The 17,900-nt window shown below is 43.4% G+C and overlaps 1 protein-coding gene across 2 annotated transcripts in view; it reads right to left on the bottom strand.

Moving 5' to 3' along the window:
- DIS3L (DIS3 like exosome 3'-5' exoribonuclease) overlaps positions 1-17,216 on the bottom strand; it is a 32,349-nt gene extending 15,133 nt beyond the window's left edge. Inside the window, exons 1-6 of one of the 2 annotated variants that reach the window (XM_027553022.1) lie at positions 16,956-17,216; positions 15,422-15,575; positions 6,565-6,693; positions 4,698-4,833; positions 2,210-2,386; positions 745-823 (exon numbers count right to left, since the gene is read on the bottom strand). In XM_027553022.1, the coding sequence (XP_027408823.1) occupies positions 745-823; positions 2,210-2,386; positions 4,698-4,833; positions 6,565-6,693; positions 15,422-15,575; positions 16,956-17,094 (814 nt within the window). In that variant the 5' untranslated portion in view covers positions 17,095-17,216. Of the gene's footprint in view, positions 1-744; positions 824-2,209; positions 2,387-3,757; positions 3,847-4,697; positions 4,834-6,564; positions 6,694-15,421; positions 15,576-16,955 lie in introns of those variants that run through there. The other variant, XM_027553023.1, reaches the window with a different exon arrangement.
- Positions 17,217-17,900: the final 684 nt, after the last annotated feature.

Genomic DNA, 17,900 nt, shown 5'->3' with positions numbered 1-17,900 from the left:
CCTTCTAAGGTAGCTTGCCTGCATGAGACAGTGTCAGCCCACACTAGGACTCTGTCTCATACCTTCGGGGGCCACGCGTCCAGGGAGCGGTCAGCAGACTGCTGAACTGCAGATACTGCAGAACTAGAAGCCTGACGAGCAGAAGCCCGGAGAAAGCCATTGCTTCTCACCCTCCTCCAGCCTCACCCTGTCATTGCAGATCTAACAGTACACTCTATTATGATACAATTTAGTCACACTTTTTTTTCATCTATGTTACTTTTTAAAAGACTCCAATGAGGCAATATATTAGCTCAGTGATGCAGCACAGGACTATGTCTTAAAACCTCACAGGTTCAGCCCCACTGCTTACCGCGTGCACCATCCTGGGACAGTTACTTTGCTTCTCTGTCGTTAAATTTCTTCATGTGTAGAAGGCAGTAAACAATAACAATACCTACTTTATTTATTTATTTATTTATTTTACAATACCTACTTTAAGTGCTTAGAATAGTATCTGATACATAATAAGCACCCAATAAAATGGTAGCTATTACCATTTTTTAGAGTTATTACCAAAAAATCAGAAATTATAGACAAAAAGGATAGGGAAGAAAAAAAAAAGCCCATGATTCCACACAACCAGTGTATGTGAGGATATCTGACACGGCACGTATGAAGTGACAATTTCAACTTTGCTTTCTTCAGTCTGTAATATCAGAATAAAAAAGCAGTATGGAAATTTATGTAAGGTTTATACTGAACCTGAATCTTTACTGCTGGCTCCTTGAAGTCGAACAAAAGCTTCTATTTGTGCTCTGTGTTTGTTGACATTCAGAGTTCCCTAAAATCAAAATCAATATGAAAAGCTTCTTTTCTGTCTGTTTTAACCTCCAAAAGGTATAGCTCAAAAATTTTATGAAAATATCCCCATTATATTCTTATAAGGTTTATGATCCCTTTCTTTAGGAATAATAATAATAATTCATCACCAATGTTTATTTTCTCTGGAGAATGTACCTTCATTTTGACCTACTCTTAGCTGTACCAAGCGTTGCAAGTGTGACGATTTATCTTACCTAAGTGATGAGCAGTCTTTAAAATATCTTCTTCCCCAAAATATCCTCAGGAATGCTGTAAACTTCATTACCAATTGGAAGCATTAGCCTCTCCAACAGATATAGTGTTTAAACCCCCACATTCAGGGACTTCCCTGATGGTCCAGTGACTAAGACTCCTTGCTCCCAGTGCAGGGGGGCCTGGGTTCAAATCCTGGTCAGGGAGCTAGATCCCACATACAACTGAGAGTTCACATGTCACAACTAACAATCTCACGTGTCACAACAAGGATCAAAGATCCCACAAATAAATAAATAATAAAAAAACCCCTACACTTTAGGGAGGGAGTTTAGTGTGCTGGTTCAACCTAAATCTATGTAAAAATCTATATGTAAAATCGACGGTAGAATAGTTCTGTATCTTGACTGTGGTGGTAAATACACAATTTACACATGTGATTAAACTGCATGTGTGCACACATGCACACACAGAGTAAAGCACACAGAACTGTTGAAATCTGAATAATAATTTTGATTTCCTCTCAAGACCCTGATAGTATCTGGGTCCTGGGTCCTGAGATAACACACAGACACACTTGAAAGGGGCAGGAAAATGGGAAAGGCATGAGGAAGTCCAATTTCAACAACTTTACAATTCTGCCAAACCTCCACACCTTAATGCAAAAATACATTCTCTTTCCCAGTGACATGCGTGCTAAGTCGTGTCTGTTTCTGTGCACGCTATGACCTGTAGCCCACCAGGCTCCTCTGTCCATGGGATCCTCCAGGCAAGAATAGTGGAGTGGGTTGCCATGTCCTTCTCCAGGGATCTTCCCGATCCAGGGATCAAACCAGCATCTCTTACATCTCTTACATTTGCAGGTGGTTCCTTGACCTCTAGTGCCACCTGGGAAGCCCACGGGAGGCATTGAAAGGCTACCTGTGTGATGCTTAGTGTGTAACCTAACTAAGAACACTAGAGAGCGGCTCCAAACCCAAGGCTGATGCCTACGGAGGGGACTCCCACGTCACCTGGAACACTGGCAACTCTGACTTACTGAGACCATCTCGCTGACAGCCTTTGAAATCAGAGGCCTGGGACAGGAGCCAAATAAAGAAGAGCAGGAAACACACTGGTTGGTCCCGTGCCGATTCTCCATCACCACCCTCACCTGGATGTAGCGCCCAGACTTGATGCCAGCTTCTAGCACTTCCAGGGGTACGTGTTCTGGGTACTCCTTCCCATGGCTCTCCTGACTCTCATTCTCTCTTTCTCGTCGAGACTGAAGGATAGACTCACAGAGCTCATGGGCGGCCTTTAAATCAGGCCAAAAATTGTCCAGGTAGTTCTGCATTTAACCAAGAGAAACATGATCAGAAGATAAAGATTCTGTTATAGCAGCATTACGAAAACTCCCGAACAGGAACTGCTGGCATGCGGTTTTGAAGAGGGGTTAAATGGGCAGTACCCTCCCAAACCTCATGCTACCGGTTCATTTTCTACCATCTCATTAATCCTGGCAGCCTTGCCCAAGGAACCGCAGGGAGGCTGTTCCTACCATGGAATGCTTCTACCCCCGATCACTCTGCATTTTCAGATCTCCCTCACTCTCCACAAACAAGCAAGTATGTGCACACGTCCGGGCTGCCTGTCTTTACAGGGATCTCATTGCTGCAGGTAACAGCCCCCAGTGAATGGAGAGGAAAAGCTCCTACATGTGCACTGTTTAAAAAATCTTGAAATATTTGAGATTAATAAGAAATCTAAATAACCTGGCAAAAAATGGTGAGGAGTAGAGTATAATAAGGCAGAGTCTCCCCTCCTTCAACCTATAGGCAATCTCAGATGAGCAGAGAGGAGGGAAGGAAAGAGGTTTCTGTTCTTTGGTGTTAGGCTTTCCAGCCTCATAAGCTCCCTGAGGACCACATCTTCTTTTGTGACTATACAGATATAGTCACAATTTTCATGTGGAGACACTTGTGGGGACGCTCTATCAATGTGACGACCTGGTATGAAACATAATTCCCAAACAAGTGTCAGGGTCGCCTCCAAGTAGAATATTACTGAATATTATTGTATTTCTTGGTGTAACTTGCAGAGAGGCCCTAGAAAAGACACCAAGGTCACCACCCAGAGGAGACTGGTGTGGTGAGGTTGCCTGCGCTTCATCTACTTCCCGTGTCCAGGCTACATGCCTTCACTTCTTCAAGAGGAATTTATTGTCCTCACTCCTTCCAATCTACCTTCAAGTCTCCACAGAAAATTCTGGGCTTCCTGCTCATCTGAACTTCATAGTATCTCCTTTTCTCTGCTATCATACACTGCTGTAAAGCCCTCGGTCACACAGTTTGCTTAGGAAATGCTATACAAAATCAAACTGTACTATGCTACTGGGCTACAGAGAAAAGTAATTTTCACAAAAAGTAGAAAAACGTAATTTTAGTCAACTGTCCTCTGCAGGAACAAGACATGATGTATTGCAACAAAAAAAATAAGTGACACTGCCATTAATATCCAGCGCCCCTGGATTTTTCTGGCATGTTGGAACACTTTTTCTTTATAGCAGGGCCAAGAAAATTCTATTGGCAAATCTTCAGCAATACATGCACATGGGAACCTTTATAGGATCTACAATTCAAAATCCAACTAGACGTTCTGTAAACTGACACAGGTAATGGGGGGCCTCATTCTAGTTTCTGAATCAAAAAACAATATTCACCATTGAAACCTGATCGACCAACTGGGCAGGCAGAAGTGACCAGTAATCTCTTGAGAGATTAACAGGCATCCTATTCTCCAAAAAGGTACCTAAGAAATAGGAGAACTGTGTTGGTCAGAAAGCTCAAAAAACAGTCACTGATAATGCTGCTCCTGCCTGTTACATGGACACCAAGCTGGTCCAACAGCCTTCACAGAAGTAATATCACAGGTCACCCCTTCCTTTACTCTTACTGACCTGCGCCCAAGGTCACAAGTGAAGAAGTGTGAATAGTAGAAAAAGAAGATTGGCCTTTAAAACTATGTTTTGTGTATATTTAGCAAAACGGTTTTGGAGTCAACAGAGCTTAGTGATTAAGAGCTTTGGAGTCTGACTGCCTGGGTTCTCACCCCAGTTCTATCACTCTCTCTCTGTGACCTTGGGCAAGCTGCTTTAGCCTTTCTGTTTCCTCACCAATAAAATGGGGATACTAACACCTGTCTCAAAGGGTTGTTGTTAGAACTAAATGAAATAATACACTCAGAACAGTGCCTGCCATAGATAAATGCTGGCTATTAGTTTTAGGTAGAACCATGTAAAACTGCCTTTTTGTAAGTCAAAAACAACAGAATGTTGGCAGTTTTATAAGATTCAACCTATCGTCATTACTACTAGTATTACTGTTATGACTCTAAACATGTGTTCACTGTCAATAGGGATTTACTAGTCTGCAGTCTTAGAAACTGTAGGCCTTACAGTCACAGGGAGTTTGCCCAAATTTGCCAAAGATAAGATTAATTAGGTGGAGAGTGATAAAGACGCGGAACTTCTTAAAGTCTTCATTCTTTATTTTCCCTTTTCTGTACTGCCAAAGAGATCCAGAGCCTTAGGGGTACCACTGTGGAAGTGAACACACACACATACACACACACACACACACACACACCCCAGCTGGAAATACCTTGAAGGAAATCACAAACACTCCTCCCGTTTCACTTCCATACTGCTGAATTGCCTCTTCATCTTCTGTCACCATAACGATGGGCATCCTATCCTGGCAGTGGTGGTAGTACCAAGCGGCGGCATTGTAGATGCTCCTAGGAAGCAAGGGGCACGTGAGCCCTCCCAAGGCAGACACACTCAAGCTCCTGATCAGAACGTCATACGTGGCTTTCAGTCTGCTCCCCTTTGGTTTATACAGACAACCATTCATTCATTCACCACATACTTCCTGAGCACCCATTATAAACATATCCTGGATTGGGTACTCTGGGGGAGAAAAAGAAGAATCAGAAAGTGCTTGAGATCTCTTGTTCTCTAAGAAATCCAAGTACCACAGAAACCTCATCCATTTCTTGATATGGCCTAGAAGCCATGAGGCTCTGCCACCACTAACACCTTTTAATTGGACAGATGAACCATACAGCACCACAAACAAGACTTTGGCTAAGAGAAAAAGTAGGCTGGATGCAAGAAGCTGAAGATCATAACCCAGTAAAGACAGAATCCAACATGGTACCACGTGAAACGTCTGAAAATCCTCGTGAGGAGAATCTGAATTGAAAATGGAGTCTAGGTCTGGAGATGTATTCAAGAAAGGATCATGTTTCCGATGAAGTGGATGGACTTGAAAAGTCAGTTTCTGTAGGCATCTGTCTCCCTTTCTGCAAATGAAGATGCTATGCAAGGTTCCTTTAGTTCTAGAATTAAAAAATATTCACTAAGTACTGACTGCGTGCAAGGTTGTGTAGTTAGTAAGTGTGAGTCCTCACACGTGACCCAATCTAGGAAGAGATTTGCTTTTCCCTTTCTGCTGTGGAGCCCTGTGGGAACTCAGTCCATTAAAGACTCAGTATATATCAGTGCTTATTTTGCTTTAGAGAATTTAAATATTTAATGGCTACACAGACAAAGAATTATAAGGAAAAATGATGTAAATATTTTGTATGGCAAAGCTATTTTAAAACTACAGTCTCTTTTGCCTTCTACAGAAGAGTGTGGCAGAAGCTATGTGTGCCCAGCACCTGCGCCCTAAGGCTGCCTCTGGCTTCAGCTGAGGCGGGGGTGACGGTTCCATCCCTTCTCAAGGGCCCGCTGACTGGAGTTAACACCCTCAGGGGATGACCCTCAGCTAGAGTGGTACCTAAGTGCCTTCGCCTCCGCCCTTGGAGGTGACTTCTGGGGCATGCTCTGCATGCTTTTTTAAAGGTTCCCAGCAGACGGAGCCTCAGTTTCCCTCAGCAGCAACACATCCTTTACTGCTTTCCCTCCTTCTCTGCATCACTCTCCCCAGTTCCTCACTCCTGCTTCTGGGAATTGCTTCTCACACAAACAACTCATCTCCCAAATCCTTGCTTCAGGGCTCTGCATTTAGGTGGACTCAACTATGACCCCCCACTTCCTAAAACAGCTTGACTAGAATTAAACTATGAGTTTCAGTTTAGTAAGGCTGATGGGGATATTAAAGCAACTTAAACCAGAGAAAGTGAGATGATCTTAGCTTAAAAGTAGGACCTCTCCCTGCCACACACACACACACACACACACACACTTGCATTAAAGCTGTGACTTCTGGATCCTATTAGCCTTTAGGGGCCTGGGGCAAACTTACTCTAGGCACCTGTATCTCCTTAATTACAATTTCTAAAATTGTATTCAAATGACATCTCTAGAATATAGACACATTAAGCATTTCCGTATTAATCACAGTTCCAGAATAACTGTTGGTTTGTTCTGGCGTTATATTTAGATCAACTCCCAAATAACCAATGATAGAGAAATGAAAGAAGCTGATAGGGTGGACACCTAGCTGTTATTCAGGGCCATACCTGCTCTGCCACTTCTCCATGGACTCCCCTCTCTCCCGAGGGAGATAGCAGGACTGCTGGAATTCATTAGCGAAGAGGACACAATCATGACGCGCATCCTTTAGGAGATTTCGCAATTTGTTATACTGTCTGTGACACAGAGAAGAAGAATAAATCTCACGTAGCATGTACTCATCTCCTGCCAGCTCTTGCTAAGGTTCAGAAAAGATGAGGTATTTTAGAGTGAAAGACTGATTATTTAAAACCCAAGACACACTTATTTATAGGCCTTAGTGTGTGCAGTGCGCTTGCGCTGGTTTCTCCAACCTGCCGGAATGGGCGTGGGCAGAGCCTCAGTAGTTAGTTCATGGATCAGTTAAGTTCCTCTACATCCCTTTCCCTTTCTGAGACCTCTGGCTGTTTATTATGTAATTATACGACCTTGCCTCATGTAGCCCCTTAGTCAAAGGCTCACAGAGGCAAGTAGAGTTTAGGGCTGTATTTTTATACTTCACTTTATTCCATAAGTGGCATTGGGTTTTAATACATTTTATTTTTTGCTGGCAGACCTGGAAAAGGCATGTAAGGTAAGTCTGGGGATTTATCTGTGAATTTTATTGATGCAGCCACACCATTTACATGAATGAAGGCTAGCTTCATCTGTCAGACAACTAACTGAAAGTTTTAAGGCTTTTCCCCATCAGGAGATCTTCCTGTTAATCTCAAATAAATGTAAAGCAAATAAAATGTAAAGTCTCAATTAAGTCAGTTTCTAAGAAGGTGCTTTTCAATTGTCTTGGTAATATGAAATACATAATATTCACAATTATTTTAAAGGAAATCAATTATTTATTTAAAAATGGATTAATATTAAATCAGATGTTAAATTAACATATAAATTATCCAAGGTAGATGACTGGCATGTAATATAATAAAATTTGTGTGCTTGCATTCCTAGCACCAGCCTGCCACCATGGATGTTTAAAAATGAGTCTTTTCAATAAAGCAAAGGCAGAACTTTAACTTTTTTCCTCTAAATAAATGCTATCAAATCTGTATCATCTCAACACTTCATTGGAAAACAAGAAACACATTTTACTTTCTTAGTAATTCTAATTTTGAGCCACTTTAAAAGGAATCAACAGCAAAAAGGATCATTAGGTAACTACAACTTATAAAACTGTCCTAATGAACAAAAGGATTCAGCTTCATTTATGTGAATGGTAGCTTTCCTTCATAGAATTCCACTTGTGTAAACAAAAGCTGCCCCTTTTCCCTGAAAATGCCTACAACATATAAAATTTATAACTTTCCCACTTTCACAAAGATACACTTAAAATCATTTTTCACAACCTCTGAGAATATGCACAGAAGAGTCTCCATCACTGTGCTAGCAAGACCCAGACCCTCCTTACCAGGTGGTTAGGCAAGGACTTTCACTTTCTGCTTCACACATTTCTGTCATGCATGAATTTTTTAAATGAGTACTTTTCTTGTTAAGCAATAAAAAATTCTAGAAGAGGTTTTATAAACATCTGAAATTTATTAATTCAGAGAAAATACTGAAAACTATTGCCTGTTTTTCCTGATCTCTTCCAGTTTTTTGCTCCCTTTGGCCACATCCCTAATAAAGCACCTGAGTTCAGTACAGGTACTGGCTGCACTGTACCAGACTAAACAGCTTGCAGTTGGCAAACTCCTTCTCTGTGCTCTGCTGAGGGCCCTCAGGGAACCATCTAGATGTCCCTGATGCTGCCCTTCACCTGCAAAATGGTCCTGCTCATGGTGAACGCAACATAACCATCCATTCCTCAAAAAAAAAAAAAAAGTCAAAACTAGAACTACCACATGTCCCAGCAATTCACTTCTGGGTACAGACCTCGAAGAACTGAAAGCAGCGTCTCAAAGAGATATTTGCACACCCCTGTTCATAACAACATTATTCATATTAGCTAAAAGGTAGAACCAGCCCAAGTGTCTACAGAGGAATGGGTGGATGAACAAAACGTGGTATATACATACCACGGACTGTTACTCAGCCTTAGAAGGGAAGCTCTGACATATTCTTCAGCACAGATGACCCTTGAAGACACTATGCTGAGTGAAACAAGCCGGTCACAAAAGGACAAGTATTGGATGATTACACTTATATGTATTTCCCTGAGGAGCCAAATACACAGAGACAGAAAGTGGGACCGTGGTTGTGTGTTGTGTTGGGGGGTGCGGGTCTTGGGGGAGGGAGATGGGGAATTAACATTTAGTGGGTTTCAGTTTGGGGAGATGAAAAAGTTCTGAAGGCAGGTTGTTACAACAGTGTCAATGTATTCAATGCTACCAAACAGTATACTTAGATAGGGGTACATTTTATGTTATATATATTTTACTGTGATTAAAAAAAAATAGCTACACTAATTGTCAAAACAAAATAAAACCACAAAAAAAGATAGAACAACCCATTTTAGTGGGATCAGATCAGATCAGATCAGTCGCTCAGTCGTGTCCGACTCTTTGCGACCCCATGAATCGCAGCACGCCAGGCCTCCCTGTCCATCACCAACTCCCAGAGTTCACTCAGACTCACGTCCATTGAGTCAGTGATGCCATCCAGCCATCTCATCCTCTGTCGTCCCCTTCTCCTCCTGCCCCCAATCCTTCCCAGCATCAGAGTCTTTTCCAATGAGTCAACTCTTACGCATGAGGTGGCCAAAGTACTGGAGTTTCAGCTTTAGCATCATTCAGGCAATGTGCAGGGTGTGATGGGAACCCAGGAGGGAAGAGGAAGGCATCCAGGAGGGAGGGGACAGACCTGAAGGATGGGTGAGCAGTAAGTAGACAAAGGGCCCCAGGGAGGAAAGAGAGGGGACAGAAGGCTCGAGGGAGCAGACAGCACGCTTTCTCCTTATATCTCTAGCACTTAACCCACAGCAGGTGCTCAAAAAATGTCTGCAAATGAGTCAATGAACTCACAACCCGTTGCAACAGTGAACCAAATACAAGACACAAATGCCCTGGGACAAACTCTGACATTTCAGAACCCAGTTGCTCTTTCGCTAGGCTTCGCACACATCACTGCATTGGTCAGCACACCCGTACCCTAAACGTGGGGCTTCTCGAATCCAGTCCTCTCCAAACACCTGATGTTCCACAAGCCAGACCCAGGGGGGTTTACCACCAAATAAGCGTAATGACAATCCTTGCCAATGTTTAGCAAAACCTATCACTTAGAAAAAAGAATTTTCTCAATTTGAAGTTCTACTCCCAAATATTTCCCGTAGACTTTTCGAGTGTGCGTCAGCTACCTATCAGCCAGATAAAACAAATGAAAAAATGGCACGAGAATATTAATGGAGAAAGCAGGAGACAAACAGCGAATCACTCTGAGTGTGACAGTCCAGTGCTCTTGTAGGCATGTGGGCTTATGCTTATAATTTCATAGCATATCCATCGAATACAGTCGTATTTTTTGCTAGTCAGGGCTGGTGGCGCACATGATGGAATGAGATATATGAGCATCCTGCAGGGAGCCAGCAGAGATCATCATAGTGCCTTAAACAAATCTGGCCTGAATGACAGGACAAGAGTTTCATATAGTCAAGTACAAAAAAATTAAAAAACTTCCAGTCTTACAGAAAAACCCTAGTTTCCTGGTCTGGCTCAAGTGTTTTCTAAAAATCTCCATTATCTACAGACAGTTTCTCAGGGGACAGCAAAACTTACCTTTTCTAGATTGATTTTTTTTTCTATTTTTATTCAATAGTGATCTTATCTGCAGATGCAACATGCCTTCCCCTGCTGACTCCTCTCTCTGGGGATTAGAAGTGGGTGTCATACAATCAATGGGAGATGTACAAGGAAGTGGGCTCTGTACTCAAGGCTGCATTTCTTCAGTTTTTGCAGAACTGGGGTGAGGTCTCCTAGACTTGCTTTCAGAGGTCCCTAAGCTTTCTACAAGAATTTCAAAAATTTCTATTTCCATTTATATTAGGTTGTATTCTTTCTTTTTTATTTTATTTTTTTACTGTGGTAAAAGTCATATAATATAAAACATAGTATCTTAACCAGACTTAACTTATAGTTTAGTGACACAAAGTACATTCAACCTGTGCAACTCTCATCCATCATCCATCTCCCAAATTATTCACCTTCCTAAACTGAAACTCTGTCCCCATTATACACTAACTGCCCATTCTCCTCTCCCCGCCCCTGGTATCTATCAATGTACTTTCTGATTGTGAATTTGACTATACTAGGTACCTCGTATAAGTGGAATCAAGCAGTATTTGCCTGCATTAGGTGATATTCTTAAAACATTTTAAATGGAGCATAATTTGGACCAGGCTTCTAGCTGCAATGCCATTTGGTGTCAGGGCCTGCCCTGTTGGAAGCCTCAAAGACACCTCAAACTCAAGACCTCTACCTTCCCACACCTGACCTCCTCTAGTGTTCCCCCTCTGTATCGGGTTACATAAGCCAGAAACCTTAGTGTCATTCTTGACACTACCTTCTCCCTTATCTCACTTACATAAATCCATTACTAAACCCTATAGATCTTTTTTAAAAACAGTTGCTTTATTGAGATATGATGCATAAAATTCACCCTTTTAAGATGTACAATTCAATGGTTTTTAGTATAGTCCCAGAGTTATGTAACCATTACCATTATCTAATTCCATTTTTATCAGCCCCCAAAGAAACTTATACCCATCAAGCAGTCACTTCCCATTCCCTTTGACTCAGCCCCTGGCAACTACTAACCTACTTTTCATCTCTTGGATTTACCTATTCTAAGCATTTTATAGGCATTTTATTCTAGGCATTTTATATAAATGGAATCATACAATATAGGATTTCCATGTGTGTGGCTTGATTCTTTCACTTTGCATAATATTTTCAAGTCCGTGTTGTAGCATTTATCACTAATTCATTCCTTGTTATGGCTGAATAATATTTCATTGTATGGTTAAAACACCTTTCGTGGAATCATTATCAGTAGCTGGACATTTGGGCTGTTCCCATAGTTTGGCTATTATGAATACAGCTCTTATGAACATCTGTCTCCAAGTTTTTGTGTGGACATGTTTTCAATCTGTTATATATTTACAAAGTTCTATGGATCTTAACTACTAAACAGCTCTTAGAAAAGTCTATTTCTCTCCCTGTCTCTAAGTTAGCCACATCTCTCATGTGAACTAAAGCAAGTGCCTCCTCTTCTTTTCGCCAAGCCTCTTTTCCACTGGCCCAGTAATCTTTTCAAAATTGGAATCCGATCATGTTATCCCCCTTGCTCAAAACCCTTCGCCACATCCCTGAGGCCCATGGGCCCTATCTTAGTCCAGCCCAGGGCCTCTCCTCCCTCCTTCTCCACGTACTCCGTCCCCCAACCTTGCACGGCACAGTTTCCTTGCCCGGAAAGCTTTTCTCCTTTCTTTGCCTGGGACTCACACACCCCTCAGAGCTCAACACAGGCCTCTCACTCAGGAAAGCTTTTCCTCCGGCGCCTAGTCTGGGCTCTCCTGAGCCAAGTCCCATGCCTCAGCATGCCTGTCACAGCCGCATTCCCCCATCTGTTTCTGAGCATCCATTACTGCCTGTCTCCCCATCAAGAGCACGTCTGCTTTTGTTCTCCACCGTATCCTCAGTGCTAGCACAGCTCTGACACATAGAATCTCTCAAATGAACACCTTAACACATGAATAAATGTCAGCCTTACAGGGCTATCACATGAGCCCTCATTAAATAAACATTTGAGGATTGTTAGATGGCAGAGCGTGTGATTATTCCAATCAAAAACTTGACATTCCTCATACTGTTTTGTACAACATACTTATGAGAACAGGCATTTTCTGCATTGATATTATTGAAATCAAACTACAAAATCATATTAAATATAGAATCTATGTCTATAGACACAGAGGCAGTGTGTGATTGCTTAGTCGCTCAGTCATGTCTGACTCCTTGAAATCCCATGAACTGTAGCCTGCCAGGCTCCTCAGTCCATGGAATTTTCCAGGCAAGAATATTGGAGTGGGTTGCCATTGCCTATTCCAATAGAGGCCGTGTCTTTCCATTATTAAACCCAACTCGGGTGATTTCATTTCAGTAAAACAGTGTCATTGGTCCCCTTAAATTAATGTTCATTTGCAGTTTTCTGATTTTGTAGCTTTGTTTAATTTGAAGGTCTGATTTGGGTTTAGGGTTGCATTAAGTAGTTAGGTATGAGGATTTATACCTAAATTTATGTTGAAACATATTTAAGTAACTTAATTTAAATTAACACTGAGTATCCACGAGACTTTCTTTTCTTTTAGAAACAAAGTTGACTACATTACTCATGTTGAGTAACATTGATATAGGATGGGGAGTTTGATCCCCATCAAACTGTAACACTTTCCAACTGTAACACTTTGATCTCAGTCTTACATTATGTACTAAGAGACTGAGACTCATTTTATACAGATGGCATTTAGGAAGGAGTCAAAAAGAGAAAGCAAGGCATCCTTTTTCCAGACACTAGAGCAGACCAGGTATTTTCACTTGACAAAACTTTCCTAAGCAATAATGTTCCTAAAAGCATGCCAAATACAATGAATTGTTTACCAGCATCTCAAAAATCTCTAAGGAAGAACTGAAAAACAAAACTTTCCCCAACATTAAATGAAGCAAAGCACCAGAGAGCCTCTGCTAGGCCGCAAGCATGCCAAGTCACTTCAGTCGTGTCCCACTCTGTGTGACCCTATCAACTGTAGCCTGCCAGGCTCCTGGGTCCATGGGGATTCTCCAGGCAAGAGTACTGCAGTGGGTTGCCATGCCCTCCTCCTGGGGATCTTCCCAACCCAGGGATCAAACCTGCATCTCTTATGTCTCTTGCATTGGCAGGCGGGTTCTTTACCACTTCTGCTAGGCCACCTTTGGTTAAATACAAATACTCAAGTGATTTACACGTAACACTTACAAAGGCCAAATTAATCAAGCATATCTCCTGAATCTTACACATTCAATGGCTGTCATCAACTATAAAGCTAGCTTTTAATATATGACACTTTCCAGGGCTTAGGTCAGAGAAGGCAATGGCAACCCACTCCAGTACTCTTGCCTGGAAAATCCATGGACGGAGGAGCCTGGTAGGCTGCAGTCCATGGGGTCGTGAAGAGTCGGACACGACTGAAGCGACTTAGCAGCAGCAGCAGCAGGGCTTAGGTAACTTCCTTTAGCTGTTTCAACCTGAATACACCTGCTGGTCGCCTAACAGGTAAATAAAACACCAAGTCCCAAACCTGCTGATTCCTTTTGCTGCTTTTCATTCCTCGTCATCAGTCAGGTTCATTTCCCCGAATTGAGACCAGTCTCAAAACTATTTCCTTCAGAAGGCATTTTCAACTCCCACACCCCATGTTCACTTCTGCACTTTGCACAGTCCACATTAAATCATCCTACATGTGTCCATGTAAGGTATGCCACAATTACCTTCTTGCTTCTTGCATCTAACTCCAACAAGACAAGTTTGTTGAGAGAGGGACCAAGACTTCTTTTTGTACTTCAGAAGGCCTGGAACTAGGAGCTCAAAAATGGCAAAACCAGGGTGTTACCCTGTGAGTCTGTTCCATGACTCTTTAGCTTTTGTTTTCACATTTAGTACATTCAGAGACACAGTGAAGTAATGGAAAACCAGTAATTTTTCAAGTTAACTACTTTTGAAATGTTCAGGAAAAAAGACTATTTAAATTCCAATTCTTTGCTTTCAAATGTCCCAGGAATTGGTTTTTAAAACAATCCTTAATATTAAAAATATTTTAGAAAACAGAAGTTGAAAGGGCTCAGCAGTGTGTTAGCAACTCACACTATAACAGCAAATTGATTTTAGTAGCAGAAATTGAAATACGACACCTACAGCAGCATTTAAACCTGGATGCGTATAAACATTTATATCTTTGTGTCTGAACAAAATCAACTTCAAGCTCATATAAAAATATTCTATCTGAAAAACCTGCACACAATCTAGTAAATGCATATTTTTTGAATTGAGCATATAATAAGGACAACTTATCATTTTCATATACAAATAAACACACTTCATCTTTTACTACCAATGTCTGAAGAAACCACAACATTTAAAAAAGAATAAACATAATTTCTGCTTAACTTGGGGTGTTAAGAGGTTCGGTGTATAATTCTAATATGCTGTTTCCACACAGCCATCAAGTTCAAATCATAAATCTTTTCCCAACATAAAAGAAGCAAAACCATTTATAGTGTATTTGTTTAAAAGGTGAAAAACTGTTCTTCCTTTACGCACAAGGCAAGCATTTTAGACTGAGTTCAACCAGAAATTCTTTGTTTAGCAAATACAATTACTATGGTTGGTGGTTATACCAGTAGTCGAAAAATAAAACAAGTTAATTCTGGTTTCACTGAATAAATCACAAGTGATTAAATGAATTTATAAAGAAATTTGCCTCCCCAATAAAGGAGCCTCAAATTTTAAAACACTTCCTTTTTCCCAGGGGGAAAATAATGTACGTTTCTGAAACAATATATCTATAAATAAAAAGATTAAATAATATGCAGTTTTCACCCAGAAGTAAGCAATAGGTCTGCTACTATAAAACTGCAAACCAAAAGCCAAGAATCTTAAGTACCCACATCCTGGGGACACTGCAGTTTATTGATTTACAGTCAGATCTCTGGGCCAGGTGTTGAAGAAGAAATATAAAAGAATGTTACTGCATTCCTCACTGGCAAAGAAAATGCCAAATTAGTTCAAAAAGTCCTTTCTGATGAAAATAATGAATTCCTCCCCTCTCTCTCCAACAAGGGACCTTTTGTAAAGGGGAGAAAAAAAACCTGCACCATAAATAAATAAATAATGCAAAACAGATACCTTCGGCCTCTTTGATGCTGCACAGCTTGACAAGCCGTTTGCATGAAAACAATTCCCTTCAACTCAGGAAACTCAAGGATCTCAAGGTAATCTTGAACGACTTTCCAATCTGGAACCATGTAATGAGTCACGTCACTAGACAAGAGTTTCCCATCTGAAGCATAATTCAAAACGGAAGAGATCAGACAGCGTTTGCAAACCTGGCTTATTATGATTTCAATGTCAGGGTGTCCCCATGTGCGGAACAACTTCTAATCTTAACAACACTGTGAAGTTTTTAAAAGACAAATCCACTTTGGTAGAGTTAAATTCAGCACCTTCATTTTTCTGAAGTTATGATAAATAAAAGCTTAGTGTGGTCTATGGTGTTGCCAGTTGGACAGAAGATGACAGATTAAAATGCAAAAAACAAAACAAGCAAATCCTAAGCACAATTTAACTTTTTTTGTGTTAACTCATTGACCTGCACTCACTTTCCAGTGGGGCACCACAAACATGTTAACCACTTGTTTATGCCCAGGCATTTCAAGTCGGTTCTGTTTCAAGCTTGCGAACGTGCTCAGAAGTCTCTTTGGGCCAGGAAGGCTGAATTGACTAGAAAAGATGCTCAGTGCAAGCAAGGGCAGAGGTGGGACTTCCACCCAGCCTGTGTCTCGGAGCTGGTTAGCCGAGCTGTAACTGAAATGTTCGCCTTAATAATAAGCTGAGGATCCCAGATATTCGCTGAAAAGGACTACCATGCTCCTCTCCCACCACGGGGAAGAACCTGCAACCTCCATCGTTAAATCGGCCACCCCAGCAGCCTAGAAATCAAGCGGAGGAAGGTGTAGTGGGCAGCCGACCCAAATCCAGTTTCCCCATGACCTTCCTAGACAACGACGCCCCAGATGATTCACAAATCCTACAGTCAAGTGGGCTCTCCACCGGGTAAATGTCTGAGGCCTCGGTGCTGGTAGGTCAGAAAAGTGGTGGGGAGCAGAGCAAAGTACAACGAGAAGCAGCAGCAACGTTTGCTCCCGCGCCCCGACTCGCACTGCGGGGCCCACGGCTCGGGACCTCCTCGTTTCACCACCGCGAGCCTGGGGGCCGGACGCTCCAGCGCCCACAGGCCCCTCGGAGAGCCCCCAAACCAGGCCTCTGCGCGGCGGGGGCGCCTGCCCCTCGGCCCTTCCTCTTCCCCGGGCAGAGCAATCGGGAGTCGGGGTTGAGAGACCGCGGAGCCATGGACCGGCCCAGCTCTCGGAGGTCTGGAAGCCGCCTGCCCCTTGCGTGCGAGTGGCAGCCGGGTCGGAGGTGATGCCTGGAGGCGGGCGGAGGCCCGGGGGCCTCGGACTCTGCGCCACTGCGGCCTCGCTCTCCGCCTCTGGGCCGCACCCTTCCACCTTAAGGCCGACGCTCTACCCCGACCCCGACCCCGCCGCCCCAGCTCCAGCTCCTGCCCGGCCTCGGCTCCCCGCGCTCCAGCCCCGGCCACCCAGCTCCCGCCGGACCTCGGCTCCCGGTGCCCCCAGCCCTCTGCACCCCGGGCCCTGACCGTTGTGGCAGATGGCGGGCTGCGGGCAGAGCGGGCTGTTGCAGGGCACACTGGGCCGCAGGTAATGCTCCCGCACAATCCGCAGCGTCCGGCCGTGGAAGGTCCTCAGAAGCAGCACCTTCTCCCGCTTCTGCAGCATGCTGGTCGCGCCCGGACAGAGTTCCGGGCCCGGGGAGGCGCCCGCTCCGCGAGCGGCCGGGAAGCGGCAGCCGCAGCGCCGCGCGGGCGGAGGCGAGGCCGAGGCTTCGGGCCCGCCCCCTCGGCCTGGTCTCCGCGGAGCTCCAGGCGGGCAGGCCCTCCTAGGCGGCCTGAGCGCTCCGGGCTCCGCAAGGAAAACCGCCCTAACGGCCCGAACCCCGGTGTTGAGAGCAGCAAGAGGCCCGCGGTGTGGGTGTTCTAGCCGGACTCACAGTCTCCCCCCAACCCTGCCTCAGTTTCTCCCCTCCTTAACGGTTGCCTGGGGGTGGAATTGCCTGGGAGGGGTGGAAACCAAGCAAAAGACTTCAGGGGGCCGAAGATAATACAGATCGTCTTCCACAGACGATGGGGTCAGGTCCCGATAAACCCATCTAAATTGAAAATCCATTTAACACACCTAACCCACCCAACATCACAGCTTAACCCAGCCTATCTTAGACCTGGTCAGAAAACTTATTTTGGCCAAGAGTTGGGCGGGATCATCTAACACAAAGCCTGTTTATGACAGTGTTGAATATCTCATGTAATTTATTGAATGCTGTACTGTAAGTGAAAAGCAGAATGGTTGCCTGCGTTTCGGTTGTTTACTCTGCTGATCACCGTGTTGTCTCGGAGCTTAGACTTGTTCCCCTGCTCACAGGAGAGCATCACAGCATCACAGGAGAGTGTCTTGTGCCATTAGCTCAAAAAAGATAAAAATTCCAAGTGGGTATTACTTTCACACCATGGTAAAATCCAAAAATTATA

This window comes from Bos indicus x Bos taurus, chromosome 10 (genome assembly GCF_003369695.1).
Source record: "Bos indicus x Bos taurus breed Angus x Brahman F1 hybrid chromosome 10, Bos_hybrid_MaternalHap_v2.0, whole genome shotgun sequence".
Taxonomy (NCBI): domain Eukaryota; kingdom Metazoa; phylum Chordata; class Mammalia; order Artiodactyla; family Bovidae; genus Bos; species Bos indicus x Bos taurus.
Note: the sequence above shows the minus strand (reverse complement) of the source record. Positions and strands in the feature narration are given on the sequence as shown.